Below are 19,838 nucleotides of genomic sequence, written 5' to 3'. Positions count from 1 at the left end.
TTTCCTCCTCTGTTAGTGAGACGATCAGACTCATACTAACAACAACTTGCTGATAAATTAGCTGTTCTTTGTATTTTTTGGAGGGGATTTTTGATTTGAAAGAGTGTGTAAAAGTGTGCAGGTCCAGCTGAAACCAGATATTTACATACATTACATAAAACGACACACAATCTAATTTTTCTCAATGTTTTTTCCTGTTTTAGGTCAGTTAGAATTACCAAAATTATTTCAGTTTGCTAAATGGCAGAATACTGAGAGAGAGAATTTTTTTTTTTTTTTTAGCTTTCTTTGAACTCAGAAGTATACATACATGTCCTTAGTATTTAGTAGCATTGCCTTTTAAACTATTTGCTGGAATCTTGGCCTATTTCTTTAGACAAAACTGATATAATGGGGTTGGGTTTCTAGGTCGCCTTCTTCACACACAGCTTTTAGGCTCTGACCATAAATCATCTATAAGACTGAGATTAGGGCTTTGTAAGAGCCACTCCAAAACCATGACTTTGTTGTCATTAGGGCACATTGTAACAAATTTGGCAGTATGCTTAGGGTAATTGTGCATTTGGAAGACCTATTTGTGCCCAAGCATCCTGGCTGAACTCTCAATATGATGCTTTAGTATTTCCACTGATGACATCTTTTCTCAAGATGCCATCAGTTTTGTGAAGTCCACCTGTCCCTTCTACTGCAAAACATCCAAACACCACAATACTTCCTGTTTTTTCCTCCATTATGTAACAAGCATTATGGTCAAATATTTCAATTTACCGAACACAAGGCTTTGCCCCGGTGGATCCTTTTTATTTGCTTTTAAATCTCTTAATGATGCTTGGAGCACTGACCTCTTCCTTGTTGAATGACCTTTAGCCTATGTTGATAAAAGACTTGTTCCACTGTGGATAATGACACTTTCTTACCACCTTCAGCTAGCATCTTAACATGGTCTTTCGCTTTGTTCTGGTGTTGATTCCCACATTTCACATGAAAACACATTCATCTCTGGGACATAGAACCGGTCTACTTCATGAACGATATGATGGCTGGATATTCCAATGGTGTTTTTTAGCTGTCTATAATAGTTTGAAAAGACGCACAGATTGTGGCATGTGCCACAATTATCTTTCAGGCATCTGAAAATTGTTCAAAAGGATGAGCCTCACTTGTTGAGGTCTACGATTTTCTTCCTGATATATCACCTGAAATGTATTTAGATTTTACCATAATGTCACACAGGAAAGCACTATGTTGCAGATGTTACCTTTAAATACATCCACAAGTATGTCTGCATACTGTTGTTGATTAACCTATCAGAAGCTTACAACACCACCCATCATCATCTGGACTTTCCAAGATTTTTTAAAGGTGTAGTAATTTGAGGGTGTAAGAAAAAGTAAGAAGAAAATGTGAAAAATGCTCTCACAACTGGGCATTTATCAAATAAAAACTATTTTTGTAATCCAAGTTGGCCTATAATAGGAAACCTTTAGGCTATTTTAAGGTTATACAAAGAGAGAACCTACGTTTCTGTGTTTTCATAGTGTATGCAAATATTTGACTTTAATCGTAAGTGTATCTTTCCCTAAAGAGTAGTGGCTCTACCTGGCAATCGTCTAGGCACATCACTGATGGCAGGAAGGCCAGTGCCTCTGCTGGAGGAGAGGGGGGTGGTGGAGTGGACGGAGGGGGACGCCATGGGACTCAGGTAGGACGGGTACGTCTGTTCATACGACCATGGTGGAGAGGACTGGGACTGACGAGGGTCTGATGGAAGAAATGAGGCAATGAAAGGCAGAGAAAAAAGGAAGCAAGAAAAAAAGGAAGAATAATTACAAGAGCCCCACATGCACATTCAAACACTCCAATCAATTTAGCTAAACTTGGAAATTTACAGCAGTTTTAGGCTTTTTTTTGCTTGTCTCTTCCTCTGTAGTTTTGTTTAGGATCAGTTGTGTGCATTCTGGAAAGTCCTCCCTAGTGACACATCCAGCGTTTACCTCTCAAAAGAAATTCTTCGTTTTTGCCTTATAAAACTTTGTACTTGCAGCTGAGAAACAGAAAGCCTTGCTGGCACTCTTCCAGGGTGTAAACACGCCATGCTAAATACCACAGCGCGCTAGACTGTACTGTTGTGTCTGTGCAACAACACAACAGACTGTGAAGGTTTTTTTTATTTAAAGAAACACAGATATAAACTGTAGGTAGTACTTTTTAAGGATACTGAAAGAGCATGTTGAACTTCACTTTCATGTTCATCAAACCAATCTTTCACCAGTCTTGCTGTGTGTATTGGTGCATTGTCATCCTGATACACGGCACCGCCTTCAGGATACAATGTTTGAACCATTGGATGCACATGGTCCTCAAGAATGGTTCGGTAGTCCTTGGCAGTGACGCGCCCATCTAGCACAAGTATTGGGCCAATGGAATGCCATGATATGGCAGCCCAAACCATCACTGATCCACCCCCATGCTTCACTCTGGGCATGCAACAGGCGGGGGTGGTTTGCTTCTTTGGGGCTTCTCCACACCGTAACTCTCCCGGATGTGGGGAAAACAGTAAAGCATGCGGAAAGTTGATATAATTTATAGGGATTTTATGTGGTCAACCAACACCAAGTAGTGCATTATTGTAAAGTGGAAGGAAGAAGAACAAGCCTAGTCTTTAGAGTATTTTGCAATAATAATAAAAAACAAAATCAGAATATACTGTATATTCTCAGTTGGATTTAAGTCTAAACTTTGTCTCACTCATTCAAACACATGAAAAAAATGCGGAAGAAAAGCAGCCCTGCAGCATCATCCTGCCACCACTATGTTTCACAGTGGCGATGGTGTGCAGTTTTAGTTTTATACCACACAATGCATTTTACATGTAGCACTAGAGGTTCCATTTTTATATTCGAGTAAAGGCAGCTGAATACATATGAACATCTAACTTTTCAAATTTGTATAAGTTTTTTCTATCCTACCCCAGTTATGCACTACTTTATGTTGTTCTCCCAATGAAATACATTGAAGTTTGTGGTTGTAATGTGAAAAAACATGCAAAAAAGTGAACGCGGTGCAAAGGCACTGTTTTGCATTAAAAACAAAGGATAAAAAGTGCAAGCGGCTGAAAAGGCACAGCTAGAAAAGTTTAGGAAAAAGTGTACGAGGTTGAGTCAAAGAGAACTTTTGTTAATATTTTACTATTTCAAATATAAAAAAAGTAAAAAAAAAAAATCCTACTATTACCTGACAAGTGAATCCCTGTTTAACCTGAGTGTGTAATACTCGCCAGAGCTATGCTGTTTAACCATGCCTCTAATGATACCCTTAGAAGCACTACAATGTTCTACACCAAAAATAACTGAGACTAAAATAACCACGTGTAACAGGGTTCCCGATTTGGGAGCAATCAGGTGGCCGCCGTGCCCTACCGTGAGAGATGGTGTTACCTTCTAAACTGGAGATTGATTGAGCGATGGGGCAGAGAAGGATCGACAATCTCAGACGCAACATAACACGCTCCACAGACTCTTGAGCCATCAGGCCGTGTCTCCAGTTGGGGTTTGATATTTCACAGTAGGCCTGTCAGTCTTGCAGTCAGACAATGCTTGGCAATTGCTGAGTGATCATAAAACTTTTATTCTCGAGCATCTTTGGTGTCGTAATTTCTCTGCATTGTTAAAAGCGCAACATGTTTGAAATGTCTTGTATTGACATAAAAACATGAATTATCGGACAATGTGTCATGTGTTCAGTTTTGAAATAATTATTGTATGAAATATATATTTATTCATATTTAAGTCTACATAATAAAAAAGTATTTGTTATATTGTCATAAACAATACTTCATTAAAACTATTAAAGAAATAGATTTAGTGATGTAAAATGCTTTGCAAAAGTGTTCATACCCCTTAAACAGTTTTTGTATTGTGTCTTGACACAACTACACACTCTAATGTGCTTTTTTAGGGCTTTATGTGATAGAACAATACAAATTAATGCATAACTATGAAGTGGAAAAGGATAGACACATAGATTTCAAAATCCATATGCATTCATATGCAAAATTCCCATTCCTTTGGTGTGCTGGAGTTTATTTAGGGGTATCAGAGAAAACGGGGCTGAATACAAATGCAACATATTTCTTAATCATATTTATTTGTAAGTAACGTTTAGATGCATATATGTTTTTTTTTTCCACTTCACAATTATGCACTGTGTTGTGTTGATCTCTCGCAAGAAATAAAAAAACACACATTGAAGTTCCTGGTTGTAAAATGACAAAATGTGAAAAGGTTCAGGGATATGAATAGTTCTGCAAGGCACTGCACATTGCGACAATTTCATTTTGCATTGACAGCATAAATGACAACAAAACTATTAGTTGATATATTAGTGTAGGCTTCAAAGTTAAGCCATTATGAAGGACAACTTAACAATAAAGCATTTCTCAAATATAGTAAGAAATACGATTTTCAAGTAAGGGGCCGGGTTCGTATCCCACAGATTGCCACTCTGGGTCCCTGAGCAAGACCCTTAGCCCCAGAATGCTCCCCGGGCGCCGCACAACGGCAGCCCACTGATCCCTATAAGGGATGGGTTAAATGCAGAGGGTCTAATTTCCCCTCGGGGATCAATAAAGTATCAATAAATATAAATATAAGCAAACCACAAAAAATCTACTTAGTTTCAGAACAAGCTAAACTTTCCCTGTTTTCCTATTAGTTAGTGACCATCTTGTTCTTATAATGAATGGCCTGTTATGTCTATCCTTTATATGCCATCTATTATGACACTAGGTGGATTCCTAATACTTGAACCCTGCACCATCGGCTGATAAAAGCTAACCTCAGTAGCTCACCTGTTATCTGTGTCTGGCCCTGTGGGTTGAAAGTGTTGGCTGCTGCGTTTAGAGCTGGTCGGGGGGTTTGTGTGGGAACCGTGACCCTCACCCTCATCCTTTCAAGATCACTAAGGCGGTCTGAGAACAGGCCTGATTTGGGTGGGTCCTCAAGCTTCTGACGATGCCCTGAACAGAACAGAAGAAAGAAAGCAAGACGAAGGAGAAGGGGCTACATCAGTTACATTAATGTTAAAATGGCAGGACTTATCATTTACAAGGGTAAGACCTGGACTCGTTAGATAAGTAGGGTTACGTGTACACTACCCGTCAAAGGTTTTAGATACATTTCTCACTTAAAGGGTGACTATTTAAATTGTAGATTCTCACCAAAGGCAACAAAGCTATGAATGAACACACATGGCATTATGTATTCAACAAAAAGTGTGAAATAACTCTTCAACTTTTTATATTTTAGATTCTTCAAAATAGCCACCCTTTGCTTTGATTACTGCTTTGCACCCTTAGCATTCTTTCCATGAGCTTCATGAGGTGGTCACCTAAAATGGTTTTGAAAGAACTTCCCAGAGGTTCATTGAAACACGGCTAAAGGTTAATATTTCAGTGATGGGGACTGGGGATTGGGATACGCCCTTTACTGCCATGCCTTTCTTAGGAAATAGTTTGCTTTCCAAGAAAATTGAGAAATTTTGGCTACCTGATGCCACTTAATTAACAAAGAGCGATGCTTGAAATAAATTGAATTTCTCACTACATATCCTGATAATCTCCACGGGACTCATAACTAGACCCAGGTAGGTTATGCCCCCTCTGTCTTAGGACCTATGGTCGTTCTTTTGGATATTTTCTCCCAAGGCCGAATATTCAGGCACTTTTTTGATGTGTCTTTTCATTCTATTCTGATGATATTCAGCTCTACTGTTCTTTTAAGCCAACTGAATATTTCAAATTATATTCATTGACAAACTGTTCTAGCAGTATAAAACAGTGGCTCTGTGACAACTACTTGCAGGTGAACTCTGATAAGAGATTATTCCTGCTCAGAATTAAATAACTGCAATTAAGCAATACCTTGGTGTATTGGCCTCTTCTGTGCAACCAAACTTCCAAAACCTTGATTTTAGTTTGGATTCTGACATGTTATTGGAGTGCAGTCCTCTTGGATTAATCAGACACTGTTTTAAAAAAAGTTCTGAGCTTCGAACTCTGGTGTCAGAAGCTGAATTAGAGATGATCATCCATGCTTTTATTCCATCTGTTTATTTATTCTCATCTTCATTATTGTAAAAGCCTATTTATGAGGTTAATTATCAAGGATCTTGACCATCTTCAGTTGGTACAGAATGTTGTTGCAAAGCTTTTAATCAATACACGAAAGACAGCACATTACTTCAGTTTCAATCTCTTTACATTGGCATTTTTATAATTAATTTAGTCCTCACTTTTAGTGCCCTGTGTGGTCAATCCCCAGCCTATATCCCTTCTGGAACCCTACACCTCTTCTTGCAGTCTGAGATCTACCGGTCCAACGCATTCCAGATTGAGAAATGTGTTGCCTCCATTTTTGCGTTGTGTTGATTCTTTCAGGAAGCAACTTATTTATTCATACTTGCTTTTAAACTAGTTGTAGATTGTTATTTGTATTTTGTTTTATCCTTTCATTTATGTGTTATCTTCTGTGTTTTTGTGCCTGTTTTTATTCCAAAGCATTGTGTGGATTTTGACCTGCGAAAGTTGCTTTATAAAAACAGTTTACTTACTTACTGTTTCTACATTCTTCGACAAATAATTTGACACCCTTTACGTAAGAGATGTGTCCTAGTGAATACTATTAGATATGCAACAGTGACTACTAGCAAACGATCAAAAACATTGTACTTAGATAACCCATACTTGTTAAGCCACAACATACAGACAAATTACACTCTCTTCTCCTGAGCCCAACCCTATTTCATTTCTCTATCAACCCTGCAGTGGGAACCCGATCAAAACCTTCCCTAGCCGCGGGCCAGGTGTCGATTACAGTTTAGTAAAGGTGGGGTATTATGAAAAACGTGCGTGCACACACAAACACACACTCAAACACAGTTCTTTTTAGCACCGACACAGCACTGTCAGTATGTCTGTCTGGTCTTGCACTAGTTCCCCTGTAAAGGCGGTAAAGTAAATATCAAACAGAGGAGAGCAGAAACTCCTGCTGTGTTTGGCAGAGCTCCAGCTGGCTCGGGCAGAAACAGCGAGCTACTTCAGAATCCTGCCCGACCTGCCTGCAGCCAGGGCTGTGAACAAAGGCCTGGCACTACACCTACAACTCAGGGTGGGTGTTGAGGAGAGCAGACATGAGGATAAACAAAATAAAGGGCAGCTTTCAAAGACAGTCATCATTTGTATTTCTAAAGCATCATACCAGGGAAAAAATGGTTTACCAAAATGCATTACTGATGTCCCGGATGAGGAGCTTTGTTGCATATCATATTCAGCTTTTCAAGCTTCTGCAGACTTTCTACCCTTTAATAAGTAAATAAATGCAAAATGACAATGATGAATGAATTCTTTCAGAGCTGCCCATTACAGTTTGGCATTTTTCCATCGGTGCAACACCACATGATTTCAGCCTCAGATATGCCATTAAAAGTCATCACAGTCTTTTTTTCCATCTTTTTTTTAAATTTTGTGGCCCTATACTCGACAGGAAATGGGAGAGAGAGAGAGAGAGAGAGAGAGAGAGAGAGGGGGGAAGAGATGCAGCAAAGGTCAATGGGCCAGGACCCGAACCTGCTGCGGCTAGGTGGAGGACTGTTGCCTCCCTACATGGGTCACGCGGTTTATGCATGCGCCACCGCCACGCCCAAACTTCACAGTCTTTACAACCAATTATTTCACCATGGAACAACATTTTGAAACTCAAATACCAAATCCAGGGGCAACAAATCTGATTGGAGCATGGTGTCAGCGAAAAACGGAGTAGCTGGTGGGTCAAACAGGGCATCATTTTATCAGTGTGATATTTCTGGTTGCCTTGGTGCAAACAATAGTACTGACTGTCTGACTGAAGGTCCCTTTTTTACAGTATGTGGATATATTATACATATAATAATGTTCCATGTATTTTATGAAGTGCACCAGTCCCTCCTGCAGCATACACCCACACACAGCACTTCATAGTTAGAATGGTATTCTCAACCTTGCAAGCCTTCCTCTATTTCTTCAAAATGTAGCCATGGTCATTATGGCCAAATAATACCATTGTATTTTTCCCAGAACATGCCTCCAGAAATTAAGGTATTTGTCCCTGAGCAATTAATGACAAATGCTGAGCACCAGCTCAGGTCTTATTACTTGTGGATAATGAGACTCTGTTACTGACTTCATTCAGCATCTTCTCAATGTCTTCAGCTGTTGTTCTGGGTTTTTTTTTAAAACTTGAAACAGAAAAGGTTTAGTCTGATTTAATGTTTGACAGAGAAAAAAAAAAGGCCATGTTTTTTTTTCTACTTTGTATGTTAATATCTAGTTTCAACTGTAATTCATTTTCATACTTCATTAATAGCGTTTCTCCATCGTTCCGGTGGATAATTTATTCATGTCCTGGCATTACTTATTTCTCTGTGTGAGCCATGCCCAGTCAATCATAGCGTTTCCATTTTCAACAGGCTGAGTTTCTGTCCTAAAAAAGCTCTGGGACACAGTGTGGGCTTTGTGCACAGCCTGTCTCCTGGTGATGGAAATAAATAGCCAAAGGAGTCCAAGTTAGATGAGGGGGACAGACACAAGTAGGAGGAGGACAGGGTGAGGAAGAGACCCCCAATGACCAGTAAATTAAGAGCTCTGAACCAGTCAGGCGACACAGGCCCCATTAGGAGGGCTGACTGCAACGAATGGAGAAACAGTTAAAGAGGAGGATCCAAAAATACAAAGGTGGTATTTAGACAGCGCAATGATGTGCAAATGTCTGCACATGTTAAATTTACTCTTACTGTAAACATTTACAGTTAAGTGAGAAGTTCTTCTATAAATCATTCATAGGAAAGGTCAGATGGGATACAGTTCCTTCCTTAAACCCCAAACCCCAAAATTAAAGGCCACAGGATTCTGAAACTACACAACACCCTCCAAATTAAAATACTTCATGATTCAGAGGCTGAGCAAGTCAAAAAGATCAAAAAGTATTTCAAAATGGCTGTTTACAGCAAATAAAATATGGCATGTAAAGATGCTTAAGATAAGGTTCTAATTTGAAACAAAACAACAATGTGAAACTGTTTACATGCTTAATAGAGTAACATTTTAAAACCATTTTAGACACAAAAAGTCCCTGTGAAAATGTTACAAGACTCAGCAGCCATTCTACTCTACAGCCCCACCTGAACAAATATAGAGCAACCATGACTTCTCAGAAATCAGAGGAAAAGAAAAATCCATTAGCTCCAATGAATACAAAATTTGCAAATTACCTTAAAAATAGAGTTTATGCATTTTGGAGCAAGTTTCAAATAATTATATATTTAAAATTGAATTCTAATGAGGTCATCTATATTTGGAGGAAAAGAGGATGCAACTTTTATAAAACAAAAAAAAAAAAACTGTTTAAGCATGGAGGTGGGTTAAAACCAGGAGCCTGGGGCTAATACCACAATTAGAGAGAGGAACTGATTTAAATAAATACCTACCCCACTTCTTGGCCATTTTGTAACATTGCAGTTTGGGTCCATTTGTATCCGACTTTTAGGGCCATCTACTGAAAGAAGTGTTGTCAGTTTGTACCCACCAGAGACAACCAACAACTTAGTTATTTAATAAGTTAGTTTCTATATTCTACTCATGCTCTACTACAGCAAGGCAATTTGGCTTTATGGCCAAAGAAACATTACCAACCAGCAGGTGGGCATTTAGAGATAATTTGGTTTAGTCAGTGGGTCTGATTAGCGGTCCTAATCTGTAATATTTTACAAGTCAACTGGCCCAAAATTGAATCAGAACCAAAATAAAGGGAAAGAGGATGTAATGTAAATTTAAAAAAAAGAAAATGATTGAAGATTTGAACATTTCTTGAATATTTCTCTCCATAAATCTCAAAATATTAAGGAAAAATAAACTGATAGGCAATGGTTTAAGTACATAGGGATGATATTGTTAATAGAAAAAGGAAAGGATGAAATGACAACATGTGGATATGAGATGGGGGTCAGAATTGGCAAAGGTGAAAATTCACCCAGAGTCACTGTGGAGGCAACATCATATTCTTTGTTTAAAAGGTTCAAGATAAAAACTATTTTACAATACACTACAAAGTCAAGTGGTGCAAACCAATTTGTTTTTGCAAGATAGCTAATGAATTCAATAAAACTATACAGCATGTACTGTACCCTTAGTCTGCTTGCTGACAGATATTTTTATTTGTTGGCTTTTTTTGTTTATTGCTAATAAAAGTTTTAAAGCAGTTGGTAAAGTATTAAAAAACATGCATGTTTCATTAAATAAATATAAATAAATATTTAACTATGTATTCCTATTTATAACTATTTACTTCCTTTTAAGGAGTAAAAAAAAATACTGGTTTATATTTGCTGGCAAAAAAGTAAAGCACCAAATTAAGCCACCAGAAGGAATAGTCTGATCTGGGCATAATTTGGTTCACATGCAAAGCATCTCAAGTTGTATAATGTACCACAAGAAGTTTTCAGAGCGCCACCTGTCTGTTAGAAGAGTGAGTGATGATCACCAGACAGAGGATTTCATAGATGCATCAGACAGTATTACCAGAATTTTAAGAAGATTAAGAAGGGTTTGATATTGGTCAGCTACCTAGCATCTGATGGGTAAAACGTCTACATTGGACTGATGTTTGGACCGACATCAGTGCCCCACATGTATTGGGTCATCCATCACCTTGCTGTAGCTAGTTTACCTACATGTCGGATAACTGCATGACAAGACAACCCAGCCACGTATCACTCCTTTTGAGCTCTATAAAGTACTGGTAATGCCTGCTATCTTACGGATCTGCGAGGCATCCTCTAGGCCCACTGATGGCCACTCACTGTTTAAACCAAGTCTTGACACTTGACTTCTGATGCTGTGGCCTTTACCTATCTTAGTCTGCATTGGAACCAAATTAAGTCCAGATCTGAGTATTTCTTCTGGGTGTTTCTTTGGGTTTGATGTTCTACTTTCTATCTCGTTCTAACGTTCTATATTTGGACACACAGAATCCCAGTTTTATCCTGCAGTTTCTTTTACAAACTGCAGGGGTAAAAGATGTCCACAATAACATTAAGGACCAATCTAAACTCCAAACAGCCAGACCTCAAGTCCATTAGTTTAGCAAGGCTTGACAGTAAATACAGTTTTTCATGAGTTAATTACACCTTTTAGAGGACAACAGTTGCCAAGCACAAGACAACTCAGCTGTTTTATCGGAACCCTTGCTGGGCGGAGGAATGAGCTGGGGGTATTTAAAGGAGCGGGAAAAGTGGAGGATTTCACTGCCTTAGGGAAAGTCCCTGAGATTCCCGTCATCCCTGTGAAAACAGCGAAGATTTTCGATAGCGCCTGCCACTTCCCTGCCCAGCCAGCAGCCGGAAACATGGACAGATTCATACCAGATGTGAGCAAGTTGAACACACACAGAAACACACACTTGTGAAGAAAGAAAAAGGTATGGAAATGTCTGCACATGCGTTCACGAAAAGTTGCACAAGAGCTTCATTGCCCAAGTACTCATTGACACTGGCACTGCTGTGTCATACACACACACACATGCACACAAAACCAGGATTGATAAGGGGTAGATAACACTTCTTTAGATTGTTTCCTAAATCACTGTACACTGATCTTAGAATAGTATTATTTTAGCCATCCCAGAGATGTATGTCTGGATTCGACTCTCAGCTGTTGATCTGATAACTCTTCCTTAAAGCAAGTAGGCAACAGAATACAAGTCCTCAATGATTAATGGCGGCATTAGAATGAATCTGATCCTGAACAAAGACATTTCTAACAAATGACTTGTCACTCACTGTGCTCCAGCTCAGGATATCTCTTGAATACAGTGCAGTTCTTTTATCTAGCAAACTGTTTGTGCTGGATTTTTCAAACATTTCAGGTTCCACAGCTAGAAATGTTATAAATCTTGGATGTAAATTGGTAAAACAAGCCTATTTGGTTTCTTTCCAAGAATAAGACAGGAAGATTTATGTCCCTCCTGCTAAATTCCGTTCACAAAAACATGCAGCTTTAGCCAGTACTGGGATTGCATTGCATAGCAAAGAGAATTGATATGAAATGAGTCCATATTGTGTCTGAGTTTTTAAAGGTATGATCATCTCTTTTATAACCAATGTCTCCATAAACCCATAAAAAATTGGATAAAAGGGGAAAACCTTCTAATAGATGGTGTTTGCCTAAGAAAAAATCAAACAAACCTGTTTTACACATTTTTCTTTTCTTTAAATTCAAAACAATTCAAACATTTTGATCACTTTTTCTGCTCCCATTTGGATATTAAGGTTTGGTAAATTATCTCAGAAAACGACCCACTTGCTGTTTTTATAGTAGACATTAAGCAGAGGCAGGTTATCAGTATCAAGTTGTACCAAGGTTTCAAAAAGTTACAATTTCAAATCCATAAGCATTTTCCAAGTACCACCATATTGTCAAGAAATTTTAAAAGAGAGCAGGATATTTTAATTTTTTTTGGTTTTTTACACTGCGTGTTTGAAGTACAATTTCCTGTCCTGTTTCTCATTATAGCTACAATGAGAAACAGGTTATTTGCACTTTGAGTTGTATATCTTCTTAAAGCAAAGCTAAATGTGCTTGAACTACTTATCTTTTTGGCTCTTTGGGCTTATGAGGTCTACAACAGCTAATAAGTAGGATTTGTCAATGGTTTATACGAAAATCTCATCCACTAAATGGAGCCCAAGTACCACCAGTAATACTTCCACCACGGTTTAAGAACCATGACGCTATATTATTCCGTTATACTATTTCTACAGTCCTGTATTCCATTTAATGAGATGCCAGAGAAAGTAAAGGCATGGCTTGAGGTTTCCCTGGCCTATGGAGCACACAATGAAGTAGTGTGGCGTCTCACCAACCATTTACTGCACACTGCCAGTCAGCTGGCTGAAAGATGGCTGCTACACATTTCATCTGCAAACAAGAAAGACAACTCTGTCTATTTGGAAAAGTTTCAGTTGTGAATAACACTTGCAGTCATACAGTGGACATTGAGGGACATTAAGGTGACTGTTTTATCATTGTAATGGTGTTTAACTGACTGTAGGAAGAACTTCAACTCAATTGCAATAAACAATTGAAAACCACTTCCAAAATTAGCAGGCATTTATTTCAGATTTCAGAGTCTATTTGCTATTTGCTTGCTGGCTAATGGACTGGTAGAAGATGTTCTCATGGTCTTCTTCATTAGAGCTTGTTACAAGACGCTGACCATGTCTTACAAGGAGATGGCTTAGCTTCAAGAAGAAGAAGAAGAATGTTGAACAAACCAGGCCACTCTGCCAGCCCAGTGGAAAAGTGGTTACAGTAAAAGATGCTGCCAAAACGAGCCAGTTTCACTGTCTCCTTGCTAAGCACAGGAATAACCAACTCCAATGTTTCTGTTTGCAAACATCCTGTTTTTGGAAACAGCACAATAGGTTTGGCCTGAATGAAGCGGTGATGTGACATCACTATGAGAACAAATCATTGTTTCCTTCACTAGAGACTGCAGAACAAATGTTGTGTACTCTTGATTAACAACTGTTCATATCCATTTTACTGAGTCTGTAAAGTAAAAGTTCCCAGAATATCAATCATTAGCATTTTATTTAGTGATACAGATGGGGCTTATTGTTGACGTTTTGGTCGGACAAAAACCTAGTTGGTCCAACACAATCTTCTCTATAAACATAAAAATAATCTACAATAAAAAATATATACAAATATGAATATATGAAAACTTGATCAAAAAAGCTATTTTGAGATACTGAATTTTTGATCTACAACAGGAAATAATCAAATTGTCAGGGACATGGGAAAAGTTGTGGTGGAATCCCTTTTTGTCAGTAAGGAACAGTCCTAGTAACATATAAGTTTTATACCTAAAGAAATCCCTGAACACACTCATCCAGCCATCGCTACACACACATCAACAGAAGACTTTTCTGCTTATCGTCTGACTCAGAAATATGTGAGGAAAATGACTGGTGCCAAAAAATAAAAATAAATAAGATAATGTTTAAATTTGGTGTCCGATCATGCCTTCTGCTGAGGCCTTTATGTTCACTTTGTGAGACTGGATGAATGTATGATTGGGTCTGATTCAGTGTTCTCCAACACTCCTCCATGGAGCCAGAGTTGAATCAACCAGTCACTGCTTGGTATGTTTGTGTCTGTGTCAACCGTCTCATGGCAGAATAGTAAATCTGATGAACGAATGCACTGGCTCCATATTTCAATGTTTTATTTGACGCTTTCACAGTGGCCATGTTGTTTTTGTGGGCGCTCAGGAGCAATGAATTATTTCAGGTGGCAAACTGAAACTGGCAGAGCGTGGCTGCGGCAGTGAAACGATGAGTCGATGTAGGCCAAACCCCTATCCGCCATGGGGGTCTGGTGTAAAGCTGGGGGAGGGCGAGAGAACAGACATAAAGGAGGGAGGAGAATGAAAGCAGATTTTTTTGAGGAGAGAAAAATAGGAAGGAATGAAAAAAGTGAGATGAGGAAGGAGGTGTTGAAGACGAGGGCGCAAGCAAAAAAGAGAAGGGGAAAAAGGGAAAGAGGGAGCCAGGCTGTCGTGGAGCGTTGCCAGCCGTCTGTGTGGTCCATGCGTTCCAGCCTGAAGGAAGCTAGCCAGGCGAGGGAAGGGCACACACACATGCACAGCAACTCCCAAAGGCCATACATTTATTCAACACACTTTATACACATTTGTACAATACTGTACAAAGTTTAAAGAGCAGGCAGACAGTTTGGCTTGTGTGCGGTTTCCAGACAGGCTCCCTCTGCACCTTTCTGTTCACATTAAAGTGTTTTGACTCAGAACAGGGGAGAACAAATCTGAGAGATGTTTTTATTTTGGTGCAGCTTAGGGCGAAACCAAATCCAGACATGGTCTTTTTGGTCTTTTTTATCTCTTTATGATTCACTTTGTGTCCCTTTATTCTTCTGTATTCCTCTTTGTCTTGCCCTCTCTGTGAATAATTCTATGTTGTAGGAGTCTTGGCGCCTCTACAAGAAACTTCATAAGACATTCAAGTGACTGGGGGCCTTGGGAAAAGCCTGGAGTATTTTCCTCTTGTTTCATACCTCCTCCTCCCTCTCTCGTTCCTGCTTTTTGATTTCTTTTCCTCCTGATGTTTGGGTGAGTTTTATTTGTCCGGTTCCTATTGCGAAAAGCTGCTTCAGCTGAGGCCTCAGGACATAGGTGACTCTTTTGTAATCCCCTGTAATTACCAGGATAAATAAACAATTTCTGTTTTGGGTTTTCTTTGCACAGGTTGCTCAACGCAGCTAGACACAACAACCGTAGACATAAAACAGGCCTTGTCCCTGTATCTAATTTGTTTAAATAAAAACCGACTCCTGATATCATCTAAAAATCCTTGTATGCAATTAGTGTCTCTAAAAGGTCCTTACATTACAGATATGCTGACAAGTTTAAACATGTATTATATTCTTCAGACTAAAATAAATGAATAAGTAGGCAACGGTAAATGAATAAATAAAGAAATAAATTATTATCAGTATGGATATAAATAAATTTGACTTGACTTGAATAATTAAATAAATAATGGCAAAACATTGCCGCAAGCTCAGTTATATTGAGTTTTCGGTTATAAGTATGAGGAACAATGTTTTCTGATTTTTATCTCTGCTCAGATTTAACTTTGTATACAGCTCCATTTATTTACCTCAAAAGAGAGAAGTCCAAACTGTAACTTACATATTTCATGTAACTTTTGAAAGATATGAAAAGAGAAGGTTTGTTAGTACTTCGTGTAAAGGTTTAATGTACTAGAAATTAGAACTTTTTGTTGCTGTCCTTAATGTTGTTCTACAAAATGAAGGTTTAAAACTCCTGTTGTGTTAGATAAACAATTAACAGAAGCAGTTTGTAAAGTGTGTCTCACTAGGCCCTCTAAACCAGCCACAAAAAAACAGCTCAAAAGTCATGCTGTTTGACAGTGCTTTAGTACCATGATTATTTTTCCCCTACAAAGAAGAGAACTCATAGAAAAACAGTTTTGATTCACTTTCAGGTCTTTCCATCAACTCTGACCAGCTACTCTGTCGCTCCTGAAGAGAAGCATCCACCCAACATGATGCTGCCACTACCATTTTCACAATAGGGATTCTGTGTCCTCTATTCTAAAAGATTAAAAACGTTACATGGAAATTATGATTTACTGAATCGCATAAAATCATATTTTAGTTCAAATCTTTGAGCTCGGCAACACCTTGCATCTATATATGAAACTGCTATGATGTCAAAGAAATCAAGGAACATATGCACATACAAGTACAGTGACTTAATGAGTGTGGATGTGTATCACGGGGATTTTGGCTTGGCAGACAGGACTCCTGAACCACTAATATTGTCTGCAGGGTTGTAAGTAACCAGAGCGTCCTCACCAGACTTGTTAACACCCTGACCAAAACTGAACCAAAACACAACCTCGTCCACAAGCCCAGAAGCCCCAAGACCCGACTTGTTCAAATGCCAAACAGCAAAGATGGATCTGACCACGAACCTCCAATGCTGACGCACAACACAAACTCACACCCTGCTACGCGGAGCAACCACCAGAGGAGACAGACTGTGATGGATGCCACAGTGGGTTTTGTCACCTTCTCTATTCGTCTGTGATCAATTAACTCTAATGAGAACAGTGGGTTTGGACAGAAAGCCTTGTTTATTGTGTTATTGCAGCTAAACTATAATCACTCAGGAAGTTTGTCTCAGCTGGCCACAGCCACCATCAGGAGCAGCTGAAAGGAGACAGAACCACCTATAAAAGCATATTGGTTTAAACAGCCACTCCCTCTCTATTAGCTCAAAATGACATTTAATGAGGCCTATTAGCTCTGCTCCAAATCTGCACTGTGGCTGCACTAGACTAATGACACCCATAACACACACTCTCCCCCTGCAAAACACTGCAGCGGGGGTGCACACGTAAATAATGCGGGAGCTCCAACGTAGACCACACTCTTTTCCAGATCAAATCTGCACATGCATGAACACACAAAGACCAACACATGTGCACACACACAGACTTGGTGAGTTGTTGGGTGCAGTGGCAAACCACAGGGTAACCGAGAGCTGTCAAGCCATTAAGGACAATGCAAGCCGCAGACACCAAGTTAGCCTCCTGCTAATAGTGCAGTGGCCAGAGGGACCTGACTAACCATTTACCAAACCCCCACACACACACATGCATGCTGTAAACCTCATACCACAGATCTTTAAACGAAGTCTCGCTAATATTCATCACTATGACCACGCAATTAATTAACTCAGGCTCAGCCTCGACTGCGCAGAGATACGAGGCCCATTCATTCACGGGTGGTCCCACTTTATTCCTCCACAAATATTAGATGGGGGACCATGGGGGGAAATCACATCCGTCAGAGTGGCTCATATGGCAACCATAAGGCTTATCAAACACAGAGACTAAATGTCCTTCCTGAAAAACACCCACAACCACATGAGCTATTAATAAAAAGTTAATATAACTGAAGTGTTGAAGCAAAATCAATAAAAGAATCAAGAATGTTCTTTTATTTTTTCTTTCCGGACCAGCCCACACCACATGCTGAAATCTGAAATGCAGGGTTATTGTCAACCTATTTTCCAGAAATAACACAGAATTTGACAGCAGAAGACCATAAAGTGCCAATGTGTGTCAACCCTAAGACAGCCTACCGTTTCCTCTCCTGCACTGACCCCTCCCTGTAGGGGCCCGATGTACTACAGGCCTCCTAATTACCCGCTCGTTTAACACAAAATAAGAGCTGTAATGGCTGACAAAGCCCACCATGTCTCAATGAAGCGTTCACAGATAGAATCGCACTGTTGGAGACAGCTTCTGCTCTCAGCTCCAGGAGCCAGCGCTGAAAACATGAAAAATGGGGGGGGGGGACAGAAGTGAGGGCACATGTGTGTTTTGCCACCCTTAGACCTCAGTGTAATGACCCCTGAGAGGGATATGTGATCTGGCTTTAGTTTCTGGGTAAATTATACCACCATGGTAATTCCTACCACTTAACAGCAAAGCAAAGAGGTTCAGGGGTTATGTAGGATGACACAGTTGTTATGATTCAATTACAGAGCCTTGCAAAGGTGTTCATACTCCCTAAAGTATTTTGTATTTAGTCACATAATAACCACAAACGGAGATTTTATTTATTAGACCAGCTCAAAATATTGCAAACTTGGAGGTGTAAAAAAAAATTATGTTTTGAAAACATATTTTACTCTGGTACCCCTAAATAAAACCCAGCTTAACCAATTACCCTTAGAGGTCCCCTAACTGTGTAAAACTGAATCTGTATAAATACAACTGCTGTCTGAAGGCCTTAAACTTTTGTTAGAGAACAATTGTGGACAAGCAACGTCATGAAGGCTGAAAAAAAATGAAAGTGATGGAGATGTTTAAACAGGGTCTGAGAATAAAATAACATCCCGAAAATCTAAGCATCTGTTCCATCATCCAAAAATGAAGAGTATGGCACAACTGCAAACCTACCATGGCATGACAGAACAACAATCGGTCTTGTAAAGAATATATCCTGTGGTAAAAAGAAAGCCATTGTAGAGAGAAAACCTTAAGGATTTGCCAGAAGCTATGTAGGGGACACTGAATTCAGAGGAGACCACAGTTCAGCTTCTTGGTTTACTTGCAAAACGTTGTGTGGCTGGAAATCAAAACTCTGAACACACCACCTCCATGGGAAAACATGGTGGTGGGAGAATTATGTTGTGGAGATTCCTTTCTTCAGCAGGGACAGAGTCAGAGTGGATGGACTGAAAGGAAAATCTGTTAGGTGCAGCAAAAGACATGAGACTGCGGTGGTTACATAAAAATGTAACCACCGCACTGGTTGCATTTTCATGTGTTAGAGTCCAGACCAATTGATAATCTTTAGCAAAACTCAAAAACGTTATGTTCAGATGCTCTCCATCCAATCTAAATGAGTTTGAGCTGTTTTGCAGAATAAAGTGTTAAATTTGTAGTCACTAGATGTGTAAAGCTGATCTCCAATAGACTTGCAGCTGTAACTGAAGCAAACAGTGGTATTGACTCAGGGCGTGAATTGAAATTGTACCAGATTTTGTGTGTGAAAAGTTTTTCTTCCTTCTCACAATTATTTACTATTTTGTATTGGTCTTTCAGATAAAATCCCAATAAACACATTAAAGTTTTTGACTGAAAGATGACAAAATGTGAAAAGGTTTAAGGGGCATGATTACTTTTGCAAGACTGTACTGTCATGAGGCTAAATTTGGGATTTGCGAAGTTTAGCAACTTTTTACATTTTCTTTTACAACAAACTAAGCAAACACAACAAATCCCTTAGAAGAAAAACTCTTCATCCCTTCACGTTATATTCAAGAAAACATGTATTGCTCTTCTGCAGTAACTCACTTCTCTTTAATCCAGCTCTGGTTTTCTAAACAAACTCAGTTCCGACTCCCATCTGCTCGCCACCAAGCAATGAGTTGTTTGAAAGTCCTTCTGACGGGGGACAGCAGATGCACAGGAAATGCATTTGATCAAACACGAGAGCGAAGTGGGGGTGGGGGGTGGGGTGGGGGTGAAGAGGGCGTGATTCCGTGCATGCGCGCTTGAGGACAAGCATGTGCCTTTGTCTCGGGTGCGCCATGTCTGTGAGCGCTGACTGTCGGGTGTGCATGAGGTGTTTTTTGGCACTGAACGCAGGTTTTCTACAACGCTGAATGATGGTGGTAGTAATCCTA

General features: G+C 39.4%; 1 protein-coding gene across 7 annotated transcripts in view; it reads right to left on the bottom strand.

The window, feature by feature from the left end:
• runx2b (RUNX family transcription factor 2b) overlaps positions 1–19,838 on the bottom strand; it is a 62,176-nt gene that overhangs the window by 6,775 nt on the left and 35,563 nt on the right. For 4 of the 7 annotated variants that reach the window (XM_047388122.1, XM_047388121.1, XM_047388124.1 and 1 more), the window contains 2 exons: positions 4,850–5,017; positions 1,600–1,761 (listed from right to left, as the gene is read on the bottom strand). In XM_047388122.1, the coding sequence (XP_047244078.1) occupies positions 1,600–1,761; positions 4,850–5,017 (330 nt within the window). The remainder of the gene's footprint in view (positions 1–1,599; positions 1,762–4,849; positions 5,018–19,838) is intronic. The other 3 variants (XM_047388125.1, XM_047388127.1, XM_047388126.1) reach the window with 2 other exon arrangements.

Source organism: Girardinichthys multiradiatus, chromosome 15, assembly GCF_021462225.1.
Source record: "Girardinichthys multiradiatus isolate DD_20200921_A chromosome 15, DD_fGirMul_XY1, whole genome shotgun sequence".
In the NCBI taxonomy this organism is placed as follows: Eukaryota; Metazoa; Chordata; class Actinopteri; order Cyprinodontiformes; family Goodeidae; genus Girardinichthys; species Girardinichthys multiradiatus.
The sequence above is the reverse complement of the archived record's forward strand: the minus strand, read 5'-3'. Positions and strand labels throughout refer to the sequence as shown.